Genomic DNA, 23,504 nt, shown 5'->3' on the forward strand with positions numbered 1-23,504 from the left:
AAGTAAATCACAGTTCAATGTATTCGGTAATTTTATATTAAATTTTAATTAAAATTAAAATTAAAAATTATATAAAAAGATATATTTAAGTTGTTTATGGGATTTATGGGCATAGACCCACAATTGGTAGTTTGATTTATGCTAAATAATATTACTATAACAAAATAACACTTTTTTTTTTTTGAAAAATGAAATATGATTTCTCAAATTACAGACCACAATTAGGTATCCAATAGTAATATTCTTTTGATTTTCAACTACAAATAATACATAATTGTATTTTATATGATTTTACTTTTATAATGTTTTGTTATATAAAAACTTAAATTCTAATAAAAGGTATACATAATTTGTTAATAATTAATTAAAATATTATTGCACGTTAAGAAAAAGAGAGAATCATAATATTTAAAAAGAAATATTTATTCTTTCAAATTTTTTCTTTCAAATTTTTTCTATAATGGATCTCGCAAATGCGAGAATCATAATACTTAAGTGAAAATATTTTTTTTTTCTAAACTTTTCTTCTTCATTTTCCCTCTTGGATTATTGCTTTAATTGATCACGAGAGAGGATCATAATATTTAAGTTGAAATATATATATTTTTTAAAACTATTTGCTAAAAATTCCTCTTCCGGATTATTCATATAATTAACTGATGACAACGTGGCAAAAATCTAGAAGCTTCAAACAATCTTAATTCATGTCATAAAATATTTCCAAAAAGAGATTTTCACAGGCAAGGGCAGTTTTGGTATGCAGATAATTCGGGGCACGGCCAGGGGCAATGCCGTCATACAAAAATTCTGCCAGGTTCGCGGCAGGGAATCAGGTGGCCCCCAACTAAATAAATTATTATTTTAATTAATCATGATTTTCCATGCTAATACAGTTCAGATTAAAGCTAAGAATCAGCAAAAATATGCCACCCAGATGCATATAAGGAGCGCACCTACAGAAAAACAGAAGACGGAGAGAAGAGGGGAGGAGAGAGAAAGCCAGAGGAGAGAGAAAATTTAAACTTCAAACCAAGTTTATACAAATTCAATCTCTCTTCCTCTCCGTCGTCTGCCTTCGTCTTCTTCTTCTTCTTCTTCTTGATCTTCGAATCCCTAGCTATGGCGTCTTCCACGGCCTTGGCACAAACTCCACGGCATCTGTAATTTAATTGATTATTATTGCGCGGCAGCAGTTGCGGTCTTTTGTAGGATGGCGGAGAAGCCGCCGCGGGACGGAGAAGCTTTGTCGTCTTTGGTTGGGGTTTTGTTCGGTTCTCGATCTCACGCGAGTCCTACCTGAGGGAGAAGAGGAAAACAGTAACTTTTGTGCGGTCAGTTGATCGAAATTTGTGTCTTCAGCGGTGGTTGGTGTCCAGATATGGCCAAGGGCGGGTTGGAGAGGCTGCGGAGATGTGTGCGGACGGTGTTCTTCATGGTGGCCATGGTGGCGTCGCTGATCGTGCTATCGGCGCCGGTGATCGTGGCGATGGGAGACGTCATGGTGCCGTTTATGTTAATTTCGAGCTTTACGTGCGTGAGATGTCATAGCTTTAGAGAGCATTTGCAGCGATACGCTTTCAAGAGCTCCTTGATAGACATTCCTCTGGTTTCGGTCATCAGATCGCTAATCATTGCCTGTACGACCATATTTTCATTTCTTACAATTTCTTTTCGATTTTTAAAAACTCTTTGGTCAATTTATTCATTTTACTTTCTCAATTTCGTTTTCGTTTGAATTGAATGATTTTATGTGTTGCTTCACTGTGAAGAAACGGGAAAAAATGTTTTTATGCTTTTGTTTCATTTTCTTCTTTCACGTTTGTTTGATTGCTGAGAAAATGCAGGAAAAAGACAGAAAATGAAATTTGAACTATTATTGTTGTTGGTCTTGTCCTGGTTTTCAAAATTTAGAGAAGCCATCAAGCAGATCCAACTTTGAAATAAGGTTTTTGTTCGTCCCAAGTAATGAGTTGTTTTGCATTTTGCAGCATTTTCCCAACAGCCACTAGGTACCTACCCTACACTAAAAAAATAAATAAAGAATAAAAATGAAGTGGTGCCTTTTTGTTTCAAATTTTGAAACTGGGAATACATTCATGGTCTGTTTGGCTGCTTATGCTTAGTAAAATGCAGAAGAGAAGCACGGAATACAAGTCTAGGTTTTTTTTTTGTTCATTGACTTGCATTGTTGGCATTTCTCGACCCCACTGGAACTGATGCAGTTTACAACAATAACAATTCAGCCTTCATCCCAAGTATTAGTGGTTAGCTTCCTGGATCCATTTTGTCAACTGAATCTGATTTAATTTTTCAGTTTAGTTGCAGTGAGTGTATTTATTTATTTATTTATTTATTTCTGGAAATTATTATGACCATGGTTATCGAAATCCAGATCATGCGATTCAATGATCCTACGATCCATACTTGCCTAGTAAGTAGAATCTCAATAGAGTATGATCCCAGTACGATGTCATGAAGACCGATCTTAGGATCTCAATTTTACTTTTGTAATGGAATATGGATTTTTCCTATTTAGGATTTTACCGAAAAAGGCCCAATATATATTTTTATAGGCCCAAACACTTTACTTTTGCATAGGCACAAAATTTGGTCTAGGTGGCTCAAATGCATCAGAATTAGGGCAACACAATGAGCATGTTTTAGGATTTGTTCAATTCAAGTCAAGAGCAATTGAGCTTCTCTTGAAAGCTCTCTTCCTTCAAAATTGAAACCTCTCTGAGAGCTTAGAGTCCTTGATAGACAAATCCTAAATTGTCTATCAGTATGCTTGGACTATTCCTTCTTCCAGCAACAATAGAGGTCAGCTGAGAGTTTTGAGATCAGCGGAGAGCCTCAACAAATAGGGAGTTTCACAGTCAGGCTAAGAGCTTAAAATTGTAGGCCTGTAGCAATTCTGCATTATCTTTGTAGTTCTTTTCACTTTCTTCCTTTTTTTTTCTCTCTTATTATTGACAAGCTAGAGACCTATTTTTTTTCCCAAAGCAGAAAGCATGTAGCTTTCTTTTTCCTCTGCAGTTCAGGCTATTTAGATTTTTTTTTTTTTTTGGTTTCAAAATCATTGAAGGAAAAACCTGAGCAGGTGCTAGCTAGCAAGCTAGCTACATTCCTGAAATTTTTTGTTTTAATTTCTTGAAGTTACTACCAAGTTTTAAGGATTATTTTATTGAGAGTTGTTGTAAATTGCCAATTATATAAAATTTTAATTTATTTTACCTTGTAAGTAGAATCTTACGATCGATGATCCGATCCTATGATCTGCTCCCGCGTACCCTCCCAACGATCCTATGTACAATCCTGATCCCTAACAACCTTGATTATGACAATCCATTTCATATTTTGATTTTTTTTTTCTGTTCATTAGTTCAGTTTCTCAATTTGTCTTTTTTTTTTGGCTAAGTAGGGTCAGCTATTTTTCCTGTACCGGAACCTAGTTTATGTGTAATGGGGAACTGGTGAACCTTTCTCTCCTCAGTTTACAATACTTTAGGATTTAACTAAACAAATTTTATGAATGCAGTAAACCTCTAGAAATGAGTAATTTTTGTATTTATTCATTGTTTTGTGATGACAGGTGTTTATTCTATGTGTGATGGCCCTGCTCTTTCCAACGGGCCGTATCTTGGGACTGTTACAGTGTGTTCTATTGTTTCAATTCTTGTTCTTTCAGTTAAGGCTTGTATATTTACACTGAATTCTGAACTTGAGGCTGAAGCTTCCTCTTCCCTCACAAGGCAAAGGCTCCACTTGAAGAAATCCTGGGGAATGCCTGTATTGTTTCTTTCATCGGTGGTCTTTGCTCTTGGCCATACTGTGGTTGCTTACAGAGCAAGTTGCAAGGCACGGAGAAAGCTCCTTCTTCACCGAGTTGACCCAGAAGCAGTAAGTTTGCAAAATTATTTTTATTTCTTTCTTTTAATATATAGGTATATATATCCCCGATTTGAGTGCAGACTGCATAGTCTTTTCTCTCTTTTTGAAAAGAGTTTGGATTTTCTGAATTTGGCATCTTTGTCATGGTCCATATCCAATGAGAAGAAGAAATTTTTTTTTTTTGTAGAAAAGGTGATTACTAATTTTTCAAATATTTGATCAGTTAATGTGGTGGGTGTTTATTTTGTTTCTATCAAAATGCAAACTTTTCCGTTTATTTTGCTGCCATGGAAATGTAATTTTTTCTGACTGCAATTTTGTAACTTCGTTTCCTGTAGCTTCTGTTTATTTTTTTCTCATCTTCTCTGTGTCGAATGAACAGGTTCTTTCCTGTAAAAATGTTTTCTCTGGCTACCCGAAGCTGCCACGATCTCCCACTCCTTGTGCTGGGAAAACCCCAAAAAGTGACAGTGAGATGAGGCGAAAACCTCCAGGAACTGCTCGTGATGAAGGAGAACTCCCGGTCAGACTACTTGCTGATATTGACAGCTTGTTCACTTCATGCCAAGGGCTTACTGTCCATTACAAACTCAGCATGGCTGGTTCACTACCTCGTTCCCTGTCCTCCACCAGCTTCCTTGAACCTCATTCCTGTGTCATTTCCACACAATTGGTCCCAGGAAGGCATAATCTTGACAGGCAACCTTTTAATGTTTCATCAAAAACCCAATATCATCTTCATAGGAGCTTTAGTAATCAATTTCACAGCTCTTCTCTATATGATCCACTATTAGATGCTTCTGCAACTTCTCCTGTTTTGTCTGAAGAAATTCCCATTTTTAGCCTTGATGATTTTGTTGATGAAGATCAAATGAACAAAATGAACTGTAGGATTTCTGAGAAAAATCTTGAGGAAAATGGTCAGTTTGGCATTATTTTAGTGCATGGATTTGGAGGCGGAGTCTTCTCATGGAGGCATGTGATGGGGGCGCTGGCTCGGCAGGTTGGTTGTATAGTTGCTGCTTTTGATCGGCCTGGTTGGGGATTGACTTCTAGGCCGCATCGAAAGGATTGGGAGGACAAACAGCTACCTAATCCTTACAAGCTTGAAACCCAGGTACTTGATTCTTAACTTGATTGTCATCTATAAGTAGTGGTTTTGTGCGAAACAAAGTTAAATCTGTGGATTTGTCTTCAATTCTTCCAGATTGAAAGATTCATTTGAAGTGCACTTCTATGCTGGATAAGGCTGAAAATAAAAATAAGTATCTTACCTAAAAAAGACAAAATAAGCATCAAAATTATAATATAGCAATTTATATTGGAATTGCTTCTCCCATGGCTTTGGTGTAGCCCTGACCCTTTATAGCTTGGAGTTTTTTACAATAGATGCAAAATGCAACACCCAGTGCACAAGGCTCTTACACTATATCACGGATTTGCAGAGAGGATGGTGTATGCAGCCTTACCTCCACATTTGGACTGGTTGTTTGTGAATTGTTTTATGAATTGAATGGTGGAATGCATTTGTGGAAGAAAAACAAACTCTATCCAAATTTTCTTGCTAACTTGGAAATTGGTCATATATATATAATGTTGAAATTGGACTTATATGTCTATAGGAACTCTTCATGAAAAATGGTGAACTATTAATTTTCCCTCATCATCAACAATCGTGAATGGAATAACTTATTGCAATCCTGCTTGTTTCTTTTAACCATCATTTTTAGTGAAAACTGGAACCTGACACCCTCATTAGTCATCTTAATTGGTGTGTAATATTTTCTAACAAAATTTAAAATATTAATGCATGGTAGATAATTCTATACAATATTAGAAAATTTTCATTATTGCAGCATGTTTATTCTAAATGTGTAACACATGGTTATTTTAGATGTTATGAGGTGTGAGGTTGCTACTTGCTAGTCTCCCAGGTTCTTCCTCTTCACTGAGTACCAACCTTCTGAATACTGGAGTTTGCTTAAATATAAATGATTTCCTTGGCTCATTTTTTTGTGGGTAGTAAATATGGTTCGTCACTCTCTTTAGATTTTGTATGAGTGACCCAAGCAAAAAAGGAAAATAGTATACGACTTCTATGATTGCGTCAATCTCACCTCTTGAGATCTAATGTTCAAAAGTATTGACTGGTGGGTATTTGGACATAATCTCTTGCATTTTAATAGTACTGGAATTTTGATTCACTGTTGACAAAGCGCATTCATGTTTTGATTGTATGAACAAAGAAGTTGTTTATGGATTCCATTCAAATAGGCCTGCACCCTTTGCTGTTGTAGCCCAATATACATAAGCTATTCATAATAATAATAACAACAGCAACAGCAGCAGTTGTAGTGGTGGCAATAGTAGTGCTGGTATTTTGATTCACTGTTGACAAAGCGCATTCATGTTTTGATTGTATGAACAAAGAAGTTGTTTATGGATTCCATTCAAATAGGCCTGCACCCTTTGCTGTTGTAGCCCAATAGACATAAGCTATTCATAATTATAATAACAACAGCAACAGCAGCAGTTGTAGTGGTGGTAATAGTAGCATAGTGTCAGTGTTCGCTCTTTGGTGGATATGAACAAAGAACCTGTTTGTAGGTTCCACTCACATATGCTTTTGCTGTTGTGTAGCCTGAGGTAGGTCTAACCTGCGTTGTACAATTTTTGTAAGCTTGCATAGCCTATTCTGGCTGCAGTACTGATGAAGCACACTTTTTTTATGTATTTGTTTGTGTATTTTTATTTGAAATATTATCTAATACTTCTTTCTTCATTTGAGCATGACTATGGTGCTGGAATGGATGGTTGGATTTTTTGAAGCTTCTGTTGGGAAGTGATCTACGAGCAATAATCGCACAAGTAAAATTACGCAACCTAAAATACGAGACCAGATTTACGTGGTTCGGTCCACTGTGACCTACATCCACGGGAGAGCACAAAATCCACTATAACTGCCTAGAAAATTATACAAGGAGAAGGAGGAGGCTACTGCCCTCAACTCCTCTCTCACTCTCTCTACAAGGATTCACTCTGCCTCACACACAGCACACCACACCTCTCTGCAATACACAGCTCTTAGCTCTCTCACAATACAGCTCTCTGCACGCACACAACACAGCCCAAAGCCCACACAACTCACTACCTTGCCACACACAATTACACACACAGACATTACATATATATACACAAATGGGAGGGGAAAGAAGTCAAACAGAGTGGCTGCAATTCAACATGGTAGGCAGAGCTTGATGACCGTCCGTCTCCAGCTTCAACGATTGCGGCTGGGTGGTGTGGCTGCTGACACCAATACGAGTCACACCCTAACAATCTCCACCTTGGCAAGTATCAACGCACAAGTCCACAGCTCCACCTTGATACGAACTTGATCAAGGCAAATCATCATAGCTTGGTTCAAACGTCTGAACCATGCAAAGAGTACCGTCTTCTTCATCGGCAAATCGAACTCGTCTATTCGTCCCTGGAGATGTGCCGCTATCATCATCCGAGGTCAAACCACCAACCACTGTGGTTCCCATCAATTGATACAGCCCACGAGACTCCTTCACAGTAAATATCATTGAGTCACGAGTGTCACCTCCATAGCTCCACCTGCGACAGAGATTTGACAGCCCTTAGAATCCAACCGACTAAGGGAGATCAAATTTCTTCGCATCCTTGGAACGAAGTTTTTGTCATCCAAAATACAGACCGCTCCAACAGGTGTCTTCAGCTTCACAGATCCAATCCATCTGACATCGCATGAAGACCCATCATCGAGTGATACCGTACCGCGAACTTCTTTGAAAGAATGGAAAAGTTCTTTCTTAAAGCAGACATGAACTGAATTCCCAGAGTCCAAAACCCATCCATCATCGTTTGGACTGCCATGAGCATTCATGTTCCTTCTCATCAACTTCCGGTACTCCCTTTTCATATGGCCATACTTCTTGCAGTATCGACACTGCACATTTCTTCGATTTTGTCGATGTAAGTTGCTCGCCGTTACAAGGACCTCATCATTACCATGTCATGTGGCATGCTCCGATACATTGACACCGTCCTGTGTCTTCTTTTCTTCTTTGTATCGTTTTTTATCTTCACAGTCCCTCTTGAAGTACCCCTTTTTATCACACTAGTAACATACGAGCTCGCTCGTATCTCGTCCTCTTGATTTTGAACGCCATTGTTTACCTTGGAGCTTTCGATCTTTGTTTCTTTCTTGTCTCTCACTATTAGTCACCAAAGTTTGCTCACGAGACGTCACAATTGGCTTTCTTAACGTCTCGGAATCTTGAAGTGATACCATCACATCATCCAACTTCAAGGTATCCTTCCCCACGAGTCATGCAGTTACCAAACAATTAAATGAAGCTGGTAGAGACGACAAAAGTAGAAGTGCCTTATCCTCTTCATCAATTTTTACGCCGAGGCTCAACAATTGGGTCAAAATCTTGTTGTAATCTTTTATGTGATAAAAAAGACTACTTCCCTCGTTCATTCGAAGTTGATAAAGTTTCTTCTTTAGAAACAATTTATTGGTAAAGGACTTCGACATATACCTTTGCTCCAATTTCTTCTAGAGCTCCATCGGTGAGGTTTTGTCTAACACCGAATATTTAACTTCATTTTCTAGACACAATCGGATTGTGCTAACCGTCTTCATCTCCAATTCGGTCCAATCATCATCTTTGAAATCATCTAGCTTCTTCCCGATCAATGGCTTGATCAAGCCTTGATGATCCAAAATATCCTTCACCGTGCTCTGCCACAAACTGAAGTTGTTCCGCCCATTAAACTTCTCCACCTCAAACTTTGAAGTGTCAACACCTGTCATTTTGTTCCGAATCTCACAAAACGGACACCGCCAATGGCTCTGGAACAGCCGAAAACCTCAGAAATGGTTCAAGCAGCTCGAAAAACAGACCCGAAATGGTTCCAAAAGGCCCGGTTAAACTTCAGGTCAAATCGGTCAAAAACAGTCAACTCTTCGTTAACTTTAACGAAATATTCCCTTCCTTAACGGAATATTCTTGACGGTGTTAATGGTCACCGACGCCACGGTCCCCACCTACTAACGTGTCCTGGGGCCTACCTCTTGTGGGGTGCACTGCTGGTGTGGCACCGAATCCGCCTCTTGTGGGGTCCACTTGCTGACGTGGCATTGGGGTCCACCGTAGGTCCCTCCTAATGACGTGGCACTGTACAACTGTTAACGTGCGTGGTGCCCGTGCTGACGTGGCTGTTGACTGGGCAGCTAACTCAGCATTGACGTGGCATCCTGTGGCCCGCTGAGGTGGCCTAACACTTGCTGATATGGGCGCTGACTCGGCGCTTACGTGGCCGATGACGTCAGCGTCTTCAACCTCCGAAAGTATGCCGGACTTTCGCCGGCACGTGGGCACGCATGATGCTCTTTCCCGATCAACTGCCGGCGTGTGAGAGCATGTGAGGGCGCGTGGCAACGTGGTCTTTCCGCCGGTGGCGTGTGTGAGCGCGTGCGGCTTCTTCTGAGCTCCGTTCGAGCTCCGATTACCGCCGCTGGTTTCGTCTCAACGAGAGGAATGTTTTGGTGGTCTCAAAACTGAGTTTCGAGCTACTGGGCAGATGCTCAAATCTGAGAATTTTGCTTTGATCTAGCGATTTAGCTCCAACCTTACTCTAATACCATTTGTTGGGAAGTGATCTACGAGCAACAATCGCACAAGAAAAATTATGCAACCTAATATATGAGACCAGATTTACGTGGTTTGGTCCACTGTGACCTACGTCCACGGGATAGCACAAAATTCTCTATAACTGCCAGGAGAATTATACAAGGAGAAGGAGGAGGCTACTGCCCTCAACTCCTCTCTCACTCTCTCTAGAAGGATTCACTCTGCCTCACACACAGCACACCACACCTCTCTGCAACACACAGCTCTCAGCTCTCTCACAATACAGCTCTCTGCACGCACACAACACAGCCCAAAGCCCACACAACTCACCACCTTGCCACACACAATTACACACACATACATTACATATATATGCACAAATGGGAGGGGGAAGAAGTCAAACAGAGTGGCTGCAATTCAACATGGTAGGCAGAGTTTGGTGGCCGTCCGTCTCCAGCTTCAACAAGTGCAGCTGGGTGGTGCGGCTGCCGACACCAATACGAGCCACACCCTAACAGTTTCAACTTAGTTTTTTTTTGAAATTGTGTCACATATCATTGTTTGAAAAGTTTTCTCAGTTTCCTCTTTTTATTATTCTGTGTATATTGTAAATTCTTCTAAGTTCAAAATCCATAATAACAGCAGCAGCAGTAGAGGTGGCAGCTGGCTCCTATTTAAGGACACTTTTGGAAATCATAAATATTTCACATTATTGATCTTCTAGTTCTGCCGAGCTGCTTATTGTCCTTGTGCTGATTTTTTTTTTTTAAATATTTTATGATGAATGCTTCTAAAATTTGATTCTGCGGGCTTTGCCTTTGATGGTGCCAGGTTGATTTGCTTCTTTCGTTTTGTTCGGAGATGGGTTTTTCTTCTGTGGTACTTGTTGGTCATGATGATGGAGGCCTACTTGCCTTGAAGGCTGCACAAAGAGCCCAAGAATCTGTGAATTCTGTCAAAGTGAGTAATGTTCTCTGTTTTTGTTTTCCATCAAGATCTAACTCAGCTCAAGTAAGCCTAATGTGAACTATTTGGAATTTTCATTTTTTCCATCTAGACATGTTTTCAGTAAATTATTACCTTTACTTTATGGAAAGCAAAATTCAAATATTTTGCACCATACTCATCCTACATAATATGTGGGCATTGATGCCCATGCTTTGGGTGCTATTTGCAGTCTAATACTATGATTTTCCAATATCTTGAATATATTTTTAAAGAGGCAAATTTAAGCTTTGTTAGTTAAATTACTTCTGGTATAGTAAGTCATTATACTTCTGCTAGTGTCTACAGAGAAGGAATTGTCTGGACATTGAAATATAAAATAAGGGCCCATAAGCTGTAAATTTTCTTGATGAAATCTGGTCGTAAGGGTTTGAGCAAAAATTTGAAACTTGATGGTCAGCTTTATCGCTCATTTTGGCAAAGTATTAGGATGTTCACTTCTTTATGAACTTCCTAGAGTTTGCATCAATTGTTAAAGATGATTGAAGATCCGTGTCCTGATGCAATTATGAACTTGCCAGTTTGTTCTTTACAGAAGGAACTTGAAGCTACAAAAATTTAAGTCACATCAAACACACTTTTAAGTCTCATCGACCCAGTGACATCTCATTAAATCAATAAATTGGCATGGCTCGAAAATAACTGTTACAACCCCCTTATTTGTCTTGTAAATTTTTGAGCTGATACAAGTTAGCCAATCATTTTAGTTTCCAAAGATTAAGTTCAAAAACAAATTTCATGTCATTCTATCTGTCCATTATTATATTGGTGTCACTAAAAGGATGGAGATATGCAGATCAATATTTAAAAGGCGAAAAAGGCGTAAGGTGAGGTGTTTTAACCCTTAAGAGGCGAGGTGGCATTGGGGTGTAAGCCTTTTGGAAATTTTACTTTTAGATAAAAAAATATGAAAAAATTACATATATTTTAAAAATAAAGTAAAAATTAGAAAATGACAAATATAATGTATAAGAAGAAAAATATAATTTGCAAACTACTTGTTGGACATTATAAAATTGCTAACTTGAATTCATCACATAAATCACAATAAGAGATAGCTACAACATTACAAAGTTCAAATTATTTTCTAAATTTCTTAATTATTTTGGAAAGATTGAGGTTCAAGAGTTTTAGAAATGAACTACTTATGACATTCCTTTCATATAAAAATGGATTGAAAATTTTCTAACCAAATCTAACTTGAGAATCACACACCAAAAATGTGCAAGCCTCAACCAAAATGACGCAAAAGGTGCCTTTTGTACAAATTCATAAGTCTCAATGTGTAATGCATTATCATTTTTGGGGTTTGCCTTTTTGTACAAATGCGTAAATCTCAGCGTGCAATGTGTTAGCCTTTTTAGGATTTGCTATTTCAGGTTAAGCCTAAAGGCATTTTTGGCATGTCTTGCCTTGAGATGAGGCCCAATTGAACCTTTTAAAGCTTTGATGCCAGATTATATGGAACTGATTTTTACTAGGTACAAATATATGAAATCAGACACCTCTGAAGGTGCTGCTTGCATCTTCCACAAATAGCTAACAGTATGCATAGGCCTGAACCTCCTAGATCCCTTAGAGACACCAACTTCTAGTCTATAGTCCTTTTATATATCTTTACTATTCTGCAACACATGGACAGGAACTTGAGACATTAAAAGGGTTGGCATCAAACATTTATAATGAAGGCGTAAATTCACACCTAATTTGTGAGGAAAATAGAAATCTCTAATTTGTTATGATCATAAAGGGTTGATTTGACATTGTATATAATGCATATTGGGTCTGAAGAGGGTACTTAACTACTGCAAATTTCCCTCAAAAGGACCTTCTCTTTGTTTGTTTGTTTGTTTAAATTTATGGCATGTAATATATGTAGATACTTGTCTCTTTTTGAGGGGGCAGCTTTCTTATAATTTGGGCTTTACATTTATGTACGCAAGCATGCATGTCTTTTTTAAGGGGGCAGCAGAAGACGTGTCCCTCGAGTGCAGCATAGATGTTGCGCCACAGACTTTAAATCATTTAACTGATTATCAGTTAATATTACAATCTATTATTGAAACTATACTATTGATATTTGTAATAAACACTACCGACTAGGCAAATGCCAGGATGATGTAGGATGGGAATTAGATGAATGGATGGATCATTTTGAAGACCAATTTCAAAGAATGGGAAGAAAAAACTGTTGGGTTCTAAACCCAAATGTGTTTACCACGTATTTAGGAGCATGAATTTCAAGCATGGGATTTGGAATTGTGTGGATTTAGACAAAGTGCAATATAAAATTTTATTGATTTCCATCCAAATCCACTTAAATGCAAACTCAAGGTTCAAAATCCACAGTCCCAACCTTAGCTAATTAGTAGTTATTATGTGTGTTTTTTAATTTATTGTGGACCTACTTGTTTTTGGGGGTTTGTTTGCATAGATGTGTTTTTTTAGGGGTTTATTGTAATTTCTTGCATCTTTAGGAGGTTTATGCGCAATTCCTTGCAATTTAGGATTTGTTATAATTAGGATGTGAGACCCGTACAAGAATTAGTTTTTGATGAATTTGAAAATTAAAGTGAACCGAGTTCCCCCACCCCCCCAACCACCACAATTTGCATCTTCTTCTTCCTTCTCTGGGTCTCTCCCTGTTTTCCCCCTGGTCTGTACCTGTACTGCTGCTCTGTGTCACCCTTAGTCTGCCGACTCTTCTCTTCATCACAGGAGAGAGACAATATGTATTTCTTCATCACAGGAGAGTCACAATATATATTTCTTTCTTTATTATTTGTTTTCTCGTAGTAATGTGTTGCCATCTAGTACATACTCTGTTCTGAGGTATGTTGTGTGCTTAAGTAGACACAACACAATGGCTTATTCTTTCCTGTGTAGTTCAAATGCTCATGGAATTTCAGATAAATTAACTTTTCTGAATATTTACAAAACACATGAATTTGATTAAACATCATTATCATATCCCTATGAGAAAGTGCTTGGTAATTCCATTTACTATTCACTAATACAAATATTTGGAGATCTCTGTCTCAGTTGCCAGCTATGCTCATTCTTATTTCATTTTCTGCATCATGCAGATTGAGGTGAAGGGTGTGATATTGCTTAGTGTAAGCTTGTCAAGAGAGGTGGTTCCTGGTTTTGCAAGGATTCTCTTGCGTACTTCTCTTGGGAAGAAGCACTTGGTTCGTCCGTTATTGCGAACAGAAATTACTCAGGTGGTAAATCGCCGTGCATGGTATGATGCTACAAAGCTGACTACAGAAGTTCTAAGTCTCTACAAGGTATGTTTCCACCTCACATGAATTACAGCATGGTCTGGTGACTATATTTCGTTTATCATTTCATTTATCATAGCATCACAGAAATATGTTGTTGCCCCACCCCCATTCCAACACAACTGCTTTAGGCTTTTATTTAGGTGGACACCGAAGGACATCTCTTTATGGAACTTATGATTCTGTAATTGTTTTTTTATTATCTTTTCCAAAAGGACAACCAATCATTATTTTGTAGAAACAGTTGTATCCTATTAATATGTCTGATACTAATTGAAATTGCTGAGTAGAAGTTTTGCCTTGCCAACCTAATAATAGCTGTTGCCTGCTGCAAGGCACAATTAAATGATGAAATGATAATGCTAGTGTTTACATAAGGTCTTTATTGCTGGGGAAGTTTGGCAGGAAAAATATGTATTAAGAAAAAGGGGGAAATCTATGCAGTGTCTGGTCTGGCAACACTCTGGCTGCAACGCTAATTTGATTCTTGATGGTGCCATCTGTTTTTCTGATACATTTATGGCTGCCATGCCAATGTCAAGGCTGTTTCTTGATAAAATTAATGCCAGCTCTTAAACCTGTATGATACTAAAATTTTTGCTGCTGATATTTTTTCCTTTACATTTTTAACATAAGGAAAAATTTTAAAATAAAAAATATTGCATGTATATGGCTCTGTATATGATCATGGTAATTGGAAAAAGAAAAATGAAGAAAGAGAAAAATTGATACAGCTCGGCACCTTTATGCCATTTGGTCATGGTATAGTGTGATGTTTGCCAACGCCATTCTTCCTAATGGTAACCTCAAAAGGAGGATAACGAAAAATGGTGGATGTTAAAAGGATTCCCGATATCTAAATATGAAGCTTAATAGAATTTCCTGGTCTAAGAGGAATTTAGTCTACAATTGTGATGCATCAGGTATATGAACAGAAAATTAACATCTAGACTTGCCCACGGGAAATGCTTAGAAGAAATGGTTGTGGAAGTTTTTCGCTTGTCGTGTGCAAGTCAGGTATAAAGAATGGTTCTGTGGAGAAAGGGAGAATATGGAGATTTGAGTTGATAGTGAAAAATAATGGGGTGATGAGTTGGATTAAGGGAGTGTGTTTGTTGGTGTTTTTTCTTCAAGGTTTTATGAGGGCATTCGTGGATGAAACCCACACTGTACTCTAGGGTTAAATTTGAAAGGGATTTCTTTTCTGAATGATGAAGGGAATAATTTTGACACAGAATGTGGGCTGGTTGAGAGGGAGCAGGGAGATACTTATTACTGGCAATGTTATTTTACCTACTCCCATGTGACCAAGGTTGGAGCATGGTGTCAAGGATATTGAAGCTGAAGGTTTACAGTACAAGATAGGTTGAGCCTTACTCTCTTTAGAGGTCAAGAAGTGAGACTGGATTGGGGCAAGAGTAAGAAGAATAAAGGTCTGAGAGTGTTAGAAAATTTTAGGAATGTTCAGCCCCGGAAAATAGTTTTGTTTTCCATTTTCAGTTTTCTAAAGAATTACCCACCTTGTTTTTCAGCTTTCAATTTTTTTTGGTTGTTAAATGCTCCATGACATTGACGGGAATGGTTTTTATTTTTTGTTTTATTTTCCTCTTCCCCCTCCCCCCCCCCCCCCCCCAAACTTAAAGTTCTGAGGATGTTTTGTCATCCTTAAATTTATATTAGCTCCTTTCTCTCTTAAGTAAAATATCTTTTGCTATTAAAGAAAACAAGCGCAAGAATCAATTAAATGGATTTATTTAGTTCAATGTCTTGCCTTTTGATGGACATGTGGGTAAATGGCCTAATGGTGCACAAAAAAATAACTAGGTACAGTTACATAATAATATGTTATATCACCAAACTTTCTGTTTCCCAATGTTTTGTGGCATGAAGTAAAGTGGGGCCAACTTTCACTTTCACTTTCTGGCAGCTTCAACTTCTTCCTGTTATTTAATGGCGGGTGGTATTTTAATTATTTTCATCTACTTTCTTAACAAAATAACATCCATGTATGTTATTTATCCTGAATCATAATTCCTACGGTGATTTATCTGATTTTGAGAACTGTGTTCCATAGAAAATTAAAACTTAAAGGATAAAAAGTGGTTTTGCATATGATAAAACTCTTAGCTCATATGTTAAAGGTTTTAAGGAAGTTGGAATTCTTATTTGATTATCAAAATCCTCCTTTGCAGTAGATAATTCAAATACTTATTAGCTTTTATTATGCTATATTGTTTGCAATTTAAAAATTATACAATTTTCTGTGAAAGTAAACTCTTTGTGCTGATTATGTTGTTTACTCGGCTGCTTTGTATCCATTCAGGCCCCATTATGTGTAGATGGTTGGGATGAAGCAATTCATGAGATAGGTAAGCTGTCCTGTGAGACAGTCCTGTCACCACAAAATGCAGCATTATTGCTGAAAGCAGTGCAAGATCTGCCAGTGTTAGTTATTGCAGGTGCTGAAGATGCCCTTGTACCTCTAAAATCTGCTCAAGTTATGGCTTCACAACTTGTAAACTCTGTGAGTATTCTCTACAATTCTCTATTTGTACATAAAAGTTAATCATCCATGAAATATTTTTTGAGATGGGGTTCAGTGAGATTTGCAATCTCCATCCATTCTGGCGATCAACTCTTATGTCATGATTGATTTGCGGAATAGAATGGAGCGGGAGTAGAAGGGAATAAAAAAATTGAATTGTGAACATGAAGAAATCAGGTGAGGAATTCAACTCCATCTGAATTACGTTTTACATAGGAAGGGAATGGAATTGAATTTGTAATTTGATTTCTTCATATTCTATGGTTCATATTTTCATTTCATTCCCTTTACAGCTACCACCCCATTCCACAAACATGTGATGTTCGTACCTAACAAAAGTATAGCTAATGTTTGTTTGGGAAATCAAAACGCCTGTAAACACGGGAATGGAGTTCCTGTTTTGAGTAATATCAACAAAATTGCTGCTTTTCTGGTCTTAATGGGTCGATCAATTAGATTTGAAGCTGGAATTGCCAATTGAACTAATATGTTATGTAACTTATTGTAATATGCAGAGACTGGTTGCAATATCTGGATGTGGTCATCTTCCACACGAAGAGTGTCCGAAGGCCTTACTTGCAGCCATGACACCTTTTATAAGCAGAATTACATTAAAACCAGATTTGCAAAACCAATAGGTTATTTTATTTTTAACATATAAGTAGGTTCTTTACCTGTTGAGGGGGCATCCTTTCATATATTACATATATTTATTTGCTCTTTCATTTTACCTCGAGGAAGATGTTAACGTCCTCGGGGAGTTTTGATGTGTTAGCAGTAAATCCCCGTGGTTTTAGGGCTCTCACACATGTGCATTTTTTTTTCTCTTTTTCTTTTTTTGGGGGAGGTGGTGGGGGCTGAGTGGGAGGGGGAGCGGTTGGCTTGTGTTTAGTGGGAGAATTGTATTTGGCAAATTTGGTGCTTCTTCAAACAGTAGTCAATTTCCCTCTCAGAAGGGGGTGGAAAAAAGTATAACATGAAGTTAAGTTGTATATTATTTTGGCTGCAGTTGCAAATCCATGCACGCATTCGCCCTCTTTGGGCATTTGTTTGTTTTGTGGTGTGGTATTTGTGAATGTGTGGGTTAATAAAGTTGCAGCTTATGGTTGTGGTTGCGAGTCAACTGTGTCCAAAGCAGCCTCTATTCTAGGTTTGATTCGCAAAATATCAAAAAAAACTCCATTTAAGTGAAACTTAATTAAATTTTTCGGCTTGTTTGATTTGGTGTATTAGATTGGTGTCACTTCTCAAATACCATATAAATGAAGTGAATCACTTAGTAAAGAGAATGGATCATCCATAAGTTATAGTTATGGCTTGCAAAAGTAGAGATGGTTTGGTATAAATCACAACAATGAGGGCTCGGCATTACTTTAATGGGTTGAAACATTAATGTACCGTCTGATTAATGGATTTGAAATGGTACAAGAAAGAATCATCTCTTTAAGTATTATTTTTTTTGTTTGATTGACATTTAAAAGTACTTGGAATGGACATGATTAGTGATTAGTGATATTAAAGACAAAGTTGTATTGAGTTGAAATCAAAATCCTCGTATAGGTACAATTTATATGAGGTATGTTTAGTTGGTTTCCTTTTGATATTGGTATAAGTTTGTCTTTTTTCTTTTATTTGGTTTGATGCATGGAGTGTTTTTTATTTGGTTATTATGTAAACCCCAAGTGACTTTTTGTTTTCACGGTATTCCTCCACCATAAGTGAGGGTTATTAATAAAATTAAGAAAGGAGGTGTTGTCCTTTTATATAAAAAAAAAAATCAAGTAAATTTAAAATTACTCAAATTTGTTGCTTGACTGAATTTTTTAATGTCCATTTCATTGTGTTTTACATCAAAATTAAGTATATTTAAAAATGCTTTCTAATTAGTGATAGATATTTATATATTTTTTTTATTAAAAATCACCTCACAAAATCCTTTAAAAAATGTGACATTAAAACAAGGTTGTATTGAGTTGAAATCAAGTAAATATAAAATTAACTCTAATTTGTTGCTCAACTTAAGTTTTAAAGGTCCATTTCATTGCGTTTTACATCTAAATAAAGTATATTTAAAAATGCTTTCTAACACTTTTATAGTTTGTGTTACTTTACAATCTTGGTGTGTAATTTACCTTATGTCAAGAGTGATAACTTAATTTATTATCAATGAGCTTAGGGTAGAATGGTATAAATTATGAGATAGATCCCAAAAGCTCAATTTGCAATGGACAAAAGTATGCTCAACTTCAGATTCTCATGTTTTAGCGTGAGTTAAGGATTTTGATTTATTTACTAAGCAAAGATGTTTTGTCCATTTTGAAGGTGAATTTTATTCAAGCATGCTTCTGAGATACCATATAAGAAATGATGATATGTGTTAATGTGTTAATATATTTGACGTGAGACCCTACGAGCTATCCAATGGGATTATGTGGTACACAATATGCTTTTAAGTCCAATCTCTTTTCTTTTCCATGTTACTTGGAAAGATAAAATTTCAAGCGAGAAAAAAAAAAATGAAATGATAACTTAAAATTTTGATAGAGCCATCAAATGATTTTGCAATAGTATTGGATGAAATTGTTATGAAGTCGCAAACACTTCCTAATATTGGGATTCGAAGATATTTTCTCTTATAAAAGATGGTTGTAATGTTTTACATTTGGATTTATGTAAATTTAAATAAAACAAAATTATACAAAGTTTCTTTTAAATTCCCATCAAGCCAATTCTAACGCCCGAATCTATACTCTCAAACACCAACCTTTAATTTTAGAGCATGTAATTCACATGTTGGATTTAATTTTCTTTGAATTTAGATGAAATACAGTGTAAAACTATATTAATTTTTTTTTTTAAAAAATTCATTCTTCAATAAGTTTTTATTTGGAGCTCTGCAATGATAAAAGTAATAGGGGAAAGGAGAGGCTCAGTGGGGAGAAAAAGAAAGGAGAAATGAGAGCTTCTGATTCCAAAATGAGAGCTACAATGGATGCTTTTCCAATTTCCACATAGCGCAATAGCGAAGACTTTTTAGTCTCGCGTGTGCCCAATGCATTCTGCATTTCTACTACTGCCATTGAGCTACATTTTTGAAGTAAGTTTGTACAGCTAAAATTAGTAAAATGGCCATATGTATGTGAACCATGCCTAGATGCTTTTAATTTTAACTTTCCTTGTATAAATGCCATCATAATTGATCTCTCTCGATATGTTTGTAGCTTGACTGCATCTTGATATTCCGAATGAAATCAAAATTTCACTTACATTTTAATCTCATTTCATACTGCAAATCAAACATTACATTGTTAAGTCATGTTCGGTTCATGAAATGCAAGAGATAAATTCGATTTCATTATATTATTATAAGACAAACACACAGTGAGAGAGTTGTACACACATGTATTTCTTTTTTTCTTTCTTTCTTCGGGTGGAGTTGGAAAGGGGAATGAATTTTATTTGACGAGTTTGGTGCTTGTTCAAACGACAGTCGCTCAAAAAGGGGTGTGGAAAATATAACATGAAGTCGTACATTATTTTAGCTGTGGTGGTAAATCCATGCTTGTTTCAATATTATGTTGTTGCCTCGTTGGGCATGATTCAATTAATCGAAGCATATCTCTCAAACTACTAGTTGAAATAGAAATTTCAATTTGTCAAAAAATGAAGAATTGAGTGATTTCACATAGTTAACTTGAATTTCGTTGACTAGTGTTTAATAACCAATGGAACCAAATGATTAGACCCAAATTATATTTCGAAATTTTTATAAATTAATATTTTTTTTCATTATAATTTACGTATAAATTTTCAAACATTAAAATTCAAGTGTCAATAAGAAGTCAAATAAATTTATGAACTTTAAATTAACGAACCACAACCAAGCTCTAATTCTTGGAAAATAGGATAACGGTAACCAATCTAAGTTATAAATTGTTCAAAAATATTTTTTTTTTTTGTATTTAAACTATCATAGTATTATAGTAATATACATTTCTATAACTTATATACTTAAAATATCAAATTAGTTTGGGCAATCATAGTATTGAATCAAAAGAATCAAAACTGAATCATTAATCATAAAATTGAAACTACTGCAATTAAAAGTGCCAGCACTAAATTTGAGTGACCCGTTTGATTTCCAACAAATTTGGTGATTATTTTGAAAAAAGCAAGATAGCAAATCGTTCATTATCAAACTCATCTTCTTTTTTTTTTTTTTTTTTTTTTTTAGAAAATAGAGTTGTCACTTTATTTAAGTTTTTTAAAAAAGGTAAAAATAAAATAAATCTTTTTTCTAAGAGTTTAGGTTTGGAAGTACAATAGTAGACACGAAGGTAATTCCATAGTTTCTTTTAAATAGAATTAAGACATTAGTACCATAAAATAACCATTTTATAAATGGTTACCATTCTTACATTGTGTGTGTATATTCTCCCTTATGAAAAAATATATATTTTTCTAAAATAAAACATGCTAAAATTTATGAAAGAATGGAGGCAGCAAGGTGGTCAGCATCCTCTAAATGCTAGTCAAATGTCTCCTAGTGGTTAGTCAACTGCCTACAGAAGGTAATTACCTCTTTTTATTTTCATTTCAAAAAATGTTACACCCAAAGGCCCTTAAAAAAAGGCTTTCATAAGGCCTACTCAGAGGTTTAACCCCATGGAGACCTTACTGTTTTTGTTGGATATGTGGCTCATATTGAATGGAACATATGCGCTGGGAAAGTATGGTGAAGCAAAGAGCAAGGAAGTTGATTGCAGGAAGAAACTGTCGACTGTTTGGTTGACGATATGAGCAACGATTTGCTCTCGATATCAAATCGTAGATGGCTTTAGCTTATAGGAAATAGTTCTCAGTATTAAACCGTTGATGGTTTGCTGAAACTGTCGATGATTTTGTTTAGTGCAGATCACAAATTTTTGAATTTGGAGACCAGTAGATTGGGGGATTCAGAGGTTTTTCCTCCGAGATTTGCTACAGAAGTGTTTTAGATATATTATAAGTCTTCTGTATGCATAGGGTTAATATATAAACTATATTTGTAATCTTTGATTTAAGATTGACAATTTGATAGTGAAAATAAATCGCTTGCTCCCATGGACACAAGTACATTGTCGAACCACGTAAATTCCTGTGTCTTTAATTTTATTGTTTTCCTTTATTCTCACTGTGATTGCTTGTTTTGTATATTCATCGTTGGTTGCTTGCATTACTTCTTCTGATTGATTTGTTGGTTTTCGCTGCACATTGGCTTTCAGGCCAACTTCAAACACCAAATTGGTATAAGAGCTATTGGTTGTAATAGCTGAGACTTCTTCTTCAAAGTTCAATATCGATAAGTTCAATGGAACAAGAAATTTCAAACTTTGGCATAGGAGGGTTAAGGACGTGTTGGTGCAGTAAGGTACGGCGAAGGCATTATAAGGAAAATAGTCTAAGGGCATGGACGACATGTGTTGGAAGGAGTTGGAAGTGAAAGTTGTGGCTACTATTAGGTTGTGTCTGGCCGATGACGTGATGTATCACGTCATGGATAAGGAATCACCGGCAGCAGTTTGGCTGAAACTAGAGAGACGGTACATGTCCAAGTCTTTATCGAACAAGTTGTATCATAAGCAAAGACTCAGTGGGCTTAAGATGGCAGAGGGTTTGGACTTAAATCAACACATCGACGTATTCAGTCATATCATCAGCGATCTGAAGTGAGTTGATGTGAAGTTCGAGAATAAAGACAAAGCGTTGATGTTGTTGAATTATCTACGTACATCTCCTACATATGAGAATCTAGTTACGACTTTGACATGGGGGAAAAAGACTCTAGAGTTGGAGGATATCACGAGTGCCCTATTGAGTTTCCATAAAAGGAAGAAAGTTAGCGATGAAAATACTCAAGTTGAAGGGCTCGTGGTGAAAGGGAACCAGGATCGTGAGAGAAGTAAGTTCCTGGGTGGACTGAGTAATAATAGGGCTCGGTCCAATTCCAAGAATATGAAGGATGTGTGGGGTTTTAAATGCGGGAAAAAGGGCACATAAAACCCGATTTTCTAGAGAGGAAGAAGGGGAATACTGAAAACAAAGAAGGTTCATCAAACACAACAAATGTAGTGGAAGAAGGAGACTCTAGGAGCGATGATGGTGATATACTCTCAGTTTCATCTGAGTCAGATGAATTCGCGAATTCTTGGATCTTAGACTCGGCGTGCTCTTGTCATATGATGCCAAAAAAAAACTGGTTCGCCACCTACATATTGGTGAGTTATGGTTCTATTCTAATGGGAAACAATGTTGTCTGCATAGTTTTCAGGATGGGAAATATCAAAATCAAGATGTATGATGGTTTAGTGAGAACATTATGTGATGTTAGGCACATACCAAAGTTAAGAAAGAATCTGATTTCATTAGGCACCTTAGATTGTAACGGGTTTAGTTACAAGTATGAAGGTGGGGTAATGGAGGTGAGCAAGGGTGTTCGGATTTTGATGAAGGGGCTGAGAGTACCGAGGAATATCTTTACACTAATGGGTACTAAATTTGTAGGCGGAGCTGCAGTCACAAAGTCTAAGTTTGACAAGATTGTTTTGTGACATATGCGATTAGGGCATATAGGTGAGCGTGGAATAAAGGAACTTTATAAAAAAAATCTTTTGAAGGGGGTCAAATCATGTAAGTTAGATTTTTGCAAGTACTTTGTGCTTGGAAAGCATAATAGAGTTCAGTTTATGGTAGTCACACACAAGATAGAGGGAATACTTGACTACATTCACTCGGATGTTTGGGGGCCGGTGATAGTGGCATCACGAGGGGGTATGTGTACTTTGTGAGTTTCATTGATGATTACTCATGAAAGATCTAGATGTACTTCTTATGGCACAAGTCGAAGATTTTTTCCAAGTTTAAATTGTGGAAAGTTGAGGTGGAAAACTAGACTAGGAGAAATATTAAGTGCCTCAGGTCAGACAATGGCACTGAGTACATGAACTCAATTTTTAGAGAGTTTTACGAGTAGCATGGCATAAGGAGACATTTTACAGTACGCTGAACACCATAACAAAATGGTGTGGCAGAAAGGATGAATCGAACCCTAGCAGAAAAGGTTCGGTGTCTCAAGTT

General features: G+C 36.7%; 1 protein-coding gene across 1 annotated transcript; it reads left to right on the forward strand.

Moving 5' to 3' along the window:
• The first annotated feature begins 919 nt into the window (after positions 1-919).
• LOC131157636 (uncharacterized) lies at positions 920-17,406 on the forward strand. Its single transcript, XM_058111936.1, has 7 exons — positions 920-1,637; positions 3,593-3,900; positions 4,274-5,008; positions 10,386-10,514; positions 13,646-13,849; positions 16,167-16,367; positions 16,904-17,406. The coding sequence occupies exons 1-7, from the start codon at positions 1,379-1,381 to the stop codon at positions 17,024-17,026; spliced, it is 1,959 nt and encodes a 652-aa protein (XP_057967919.1). The 5' UTR covers positions 920-1,378; the 3' UTR covers positions 17,027-17,406.
• The last annotated feature ends 6,098 nt before the right edge of the window (positions 17,407-23,504 follow it).

This window comes from Malania oleifera, chromosome 6 (genome assembly GCF_029873635.1).
Source record: "Malania oleifera isolate guangnan ecotype guangnan chromosome 6, ASM2987363v1, whole genome shotgun sequence".
Taxonomy (NCBI): Eukaryota; Viridiplantae; Streptophyta; class Magnoliopsida; order Santalales; family Ximeniaceae; genus Malania; species Malania oleifera.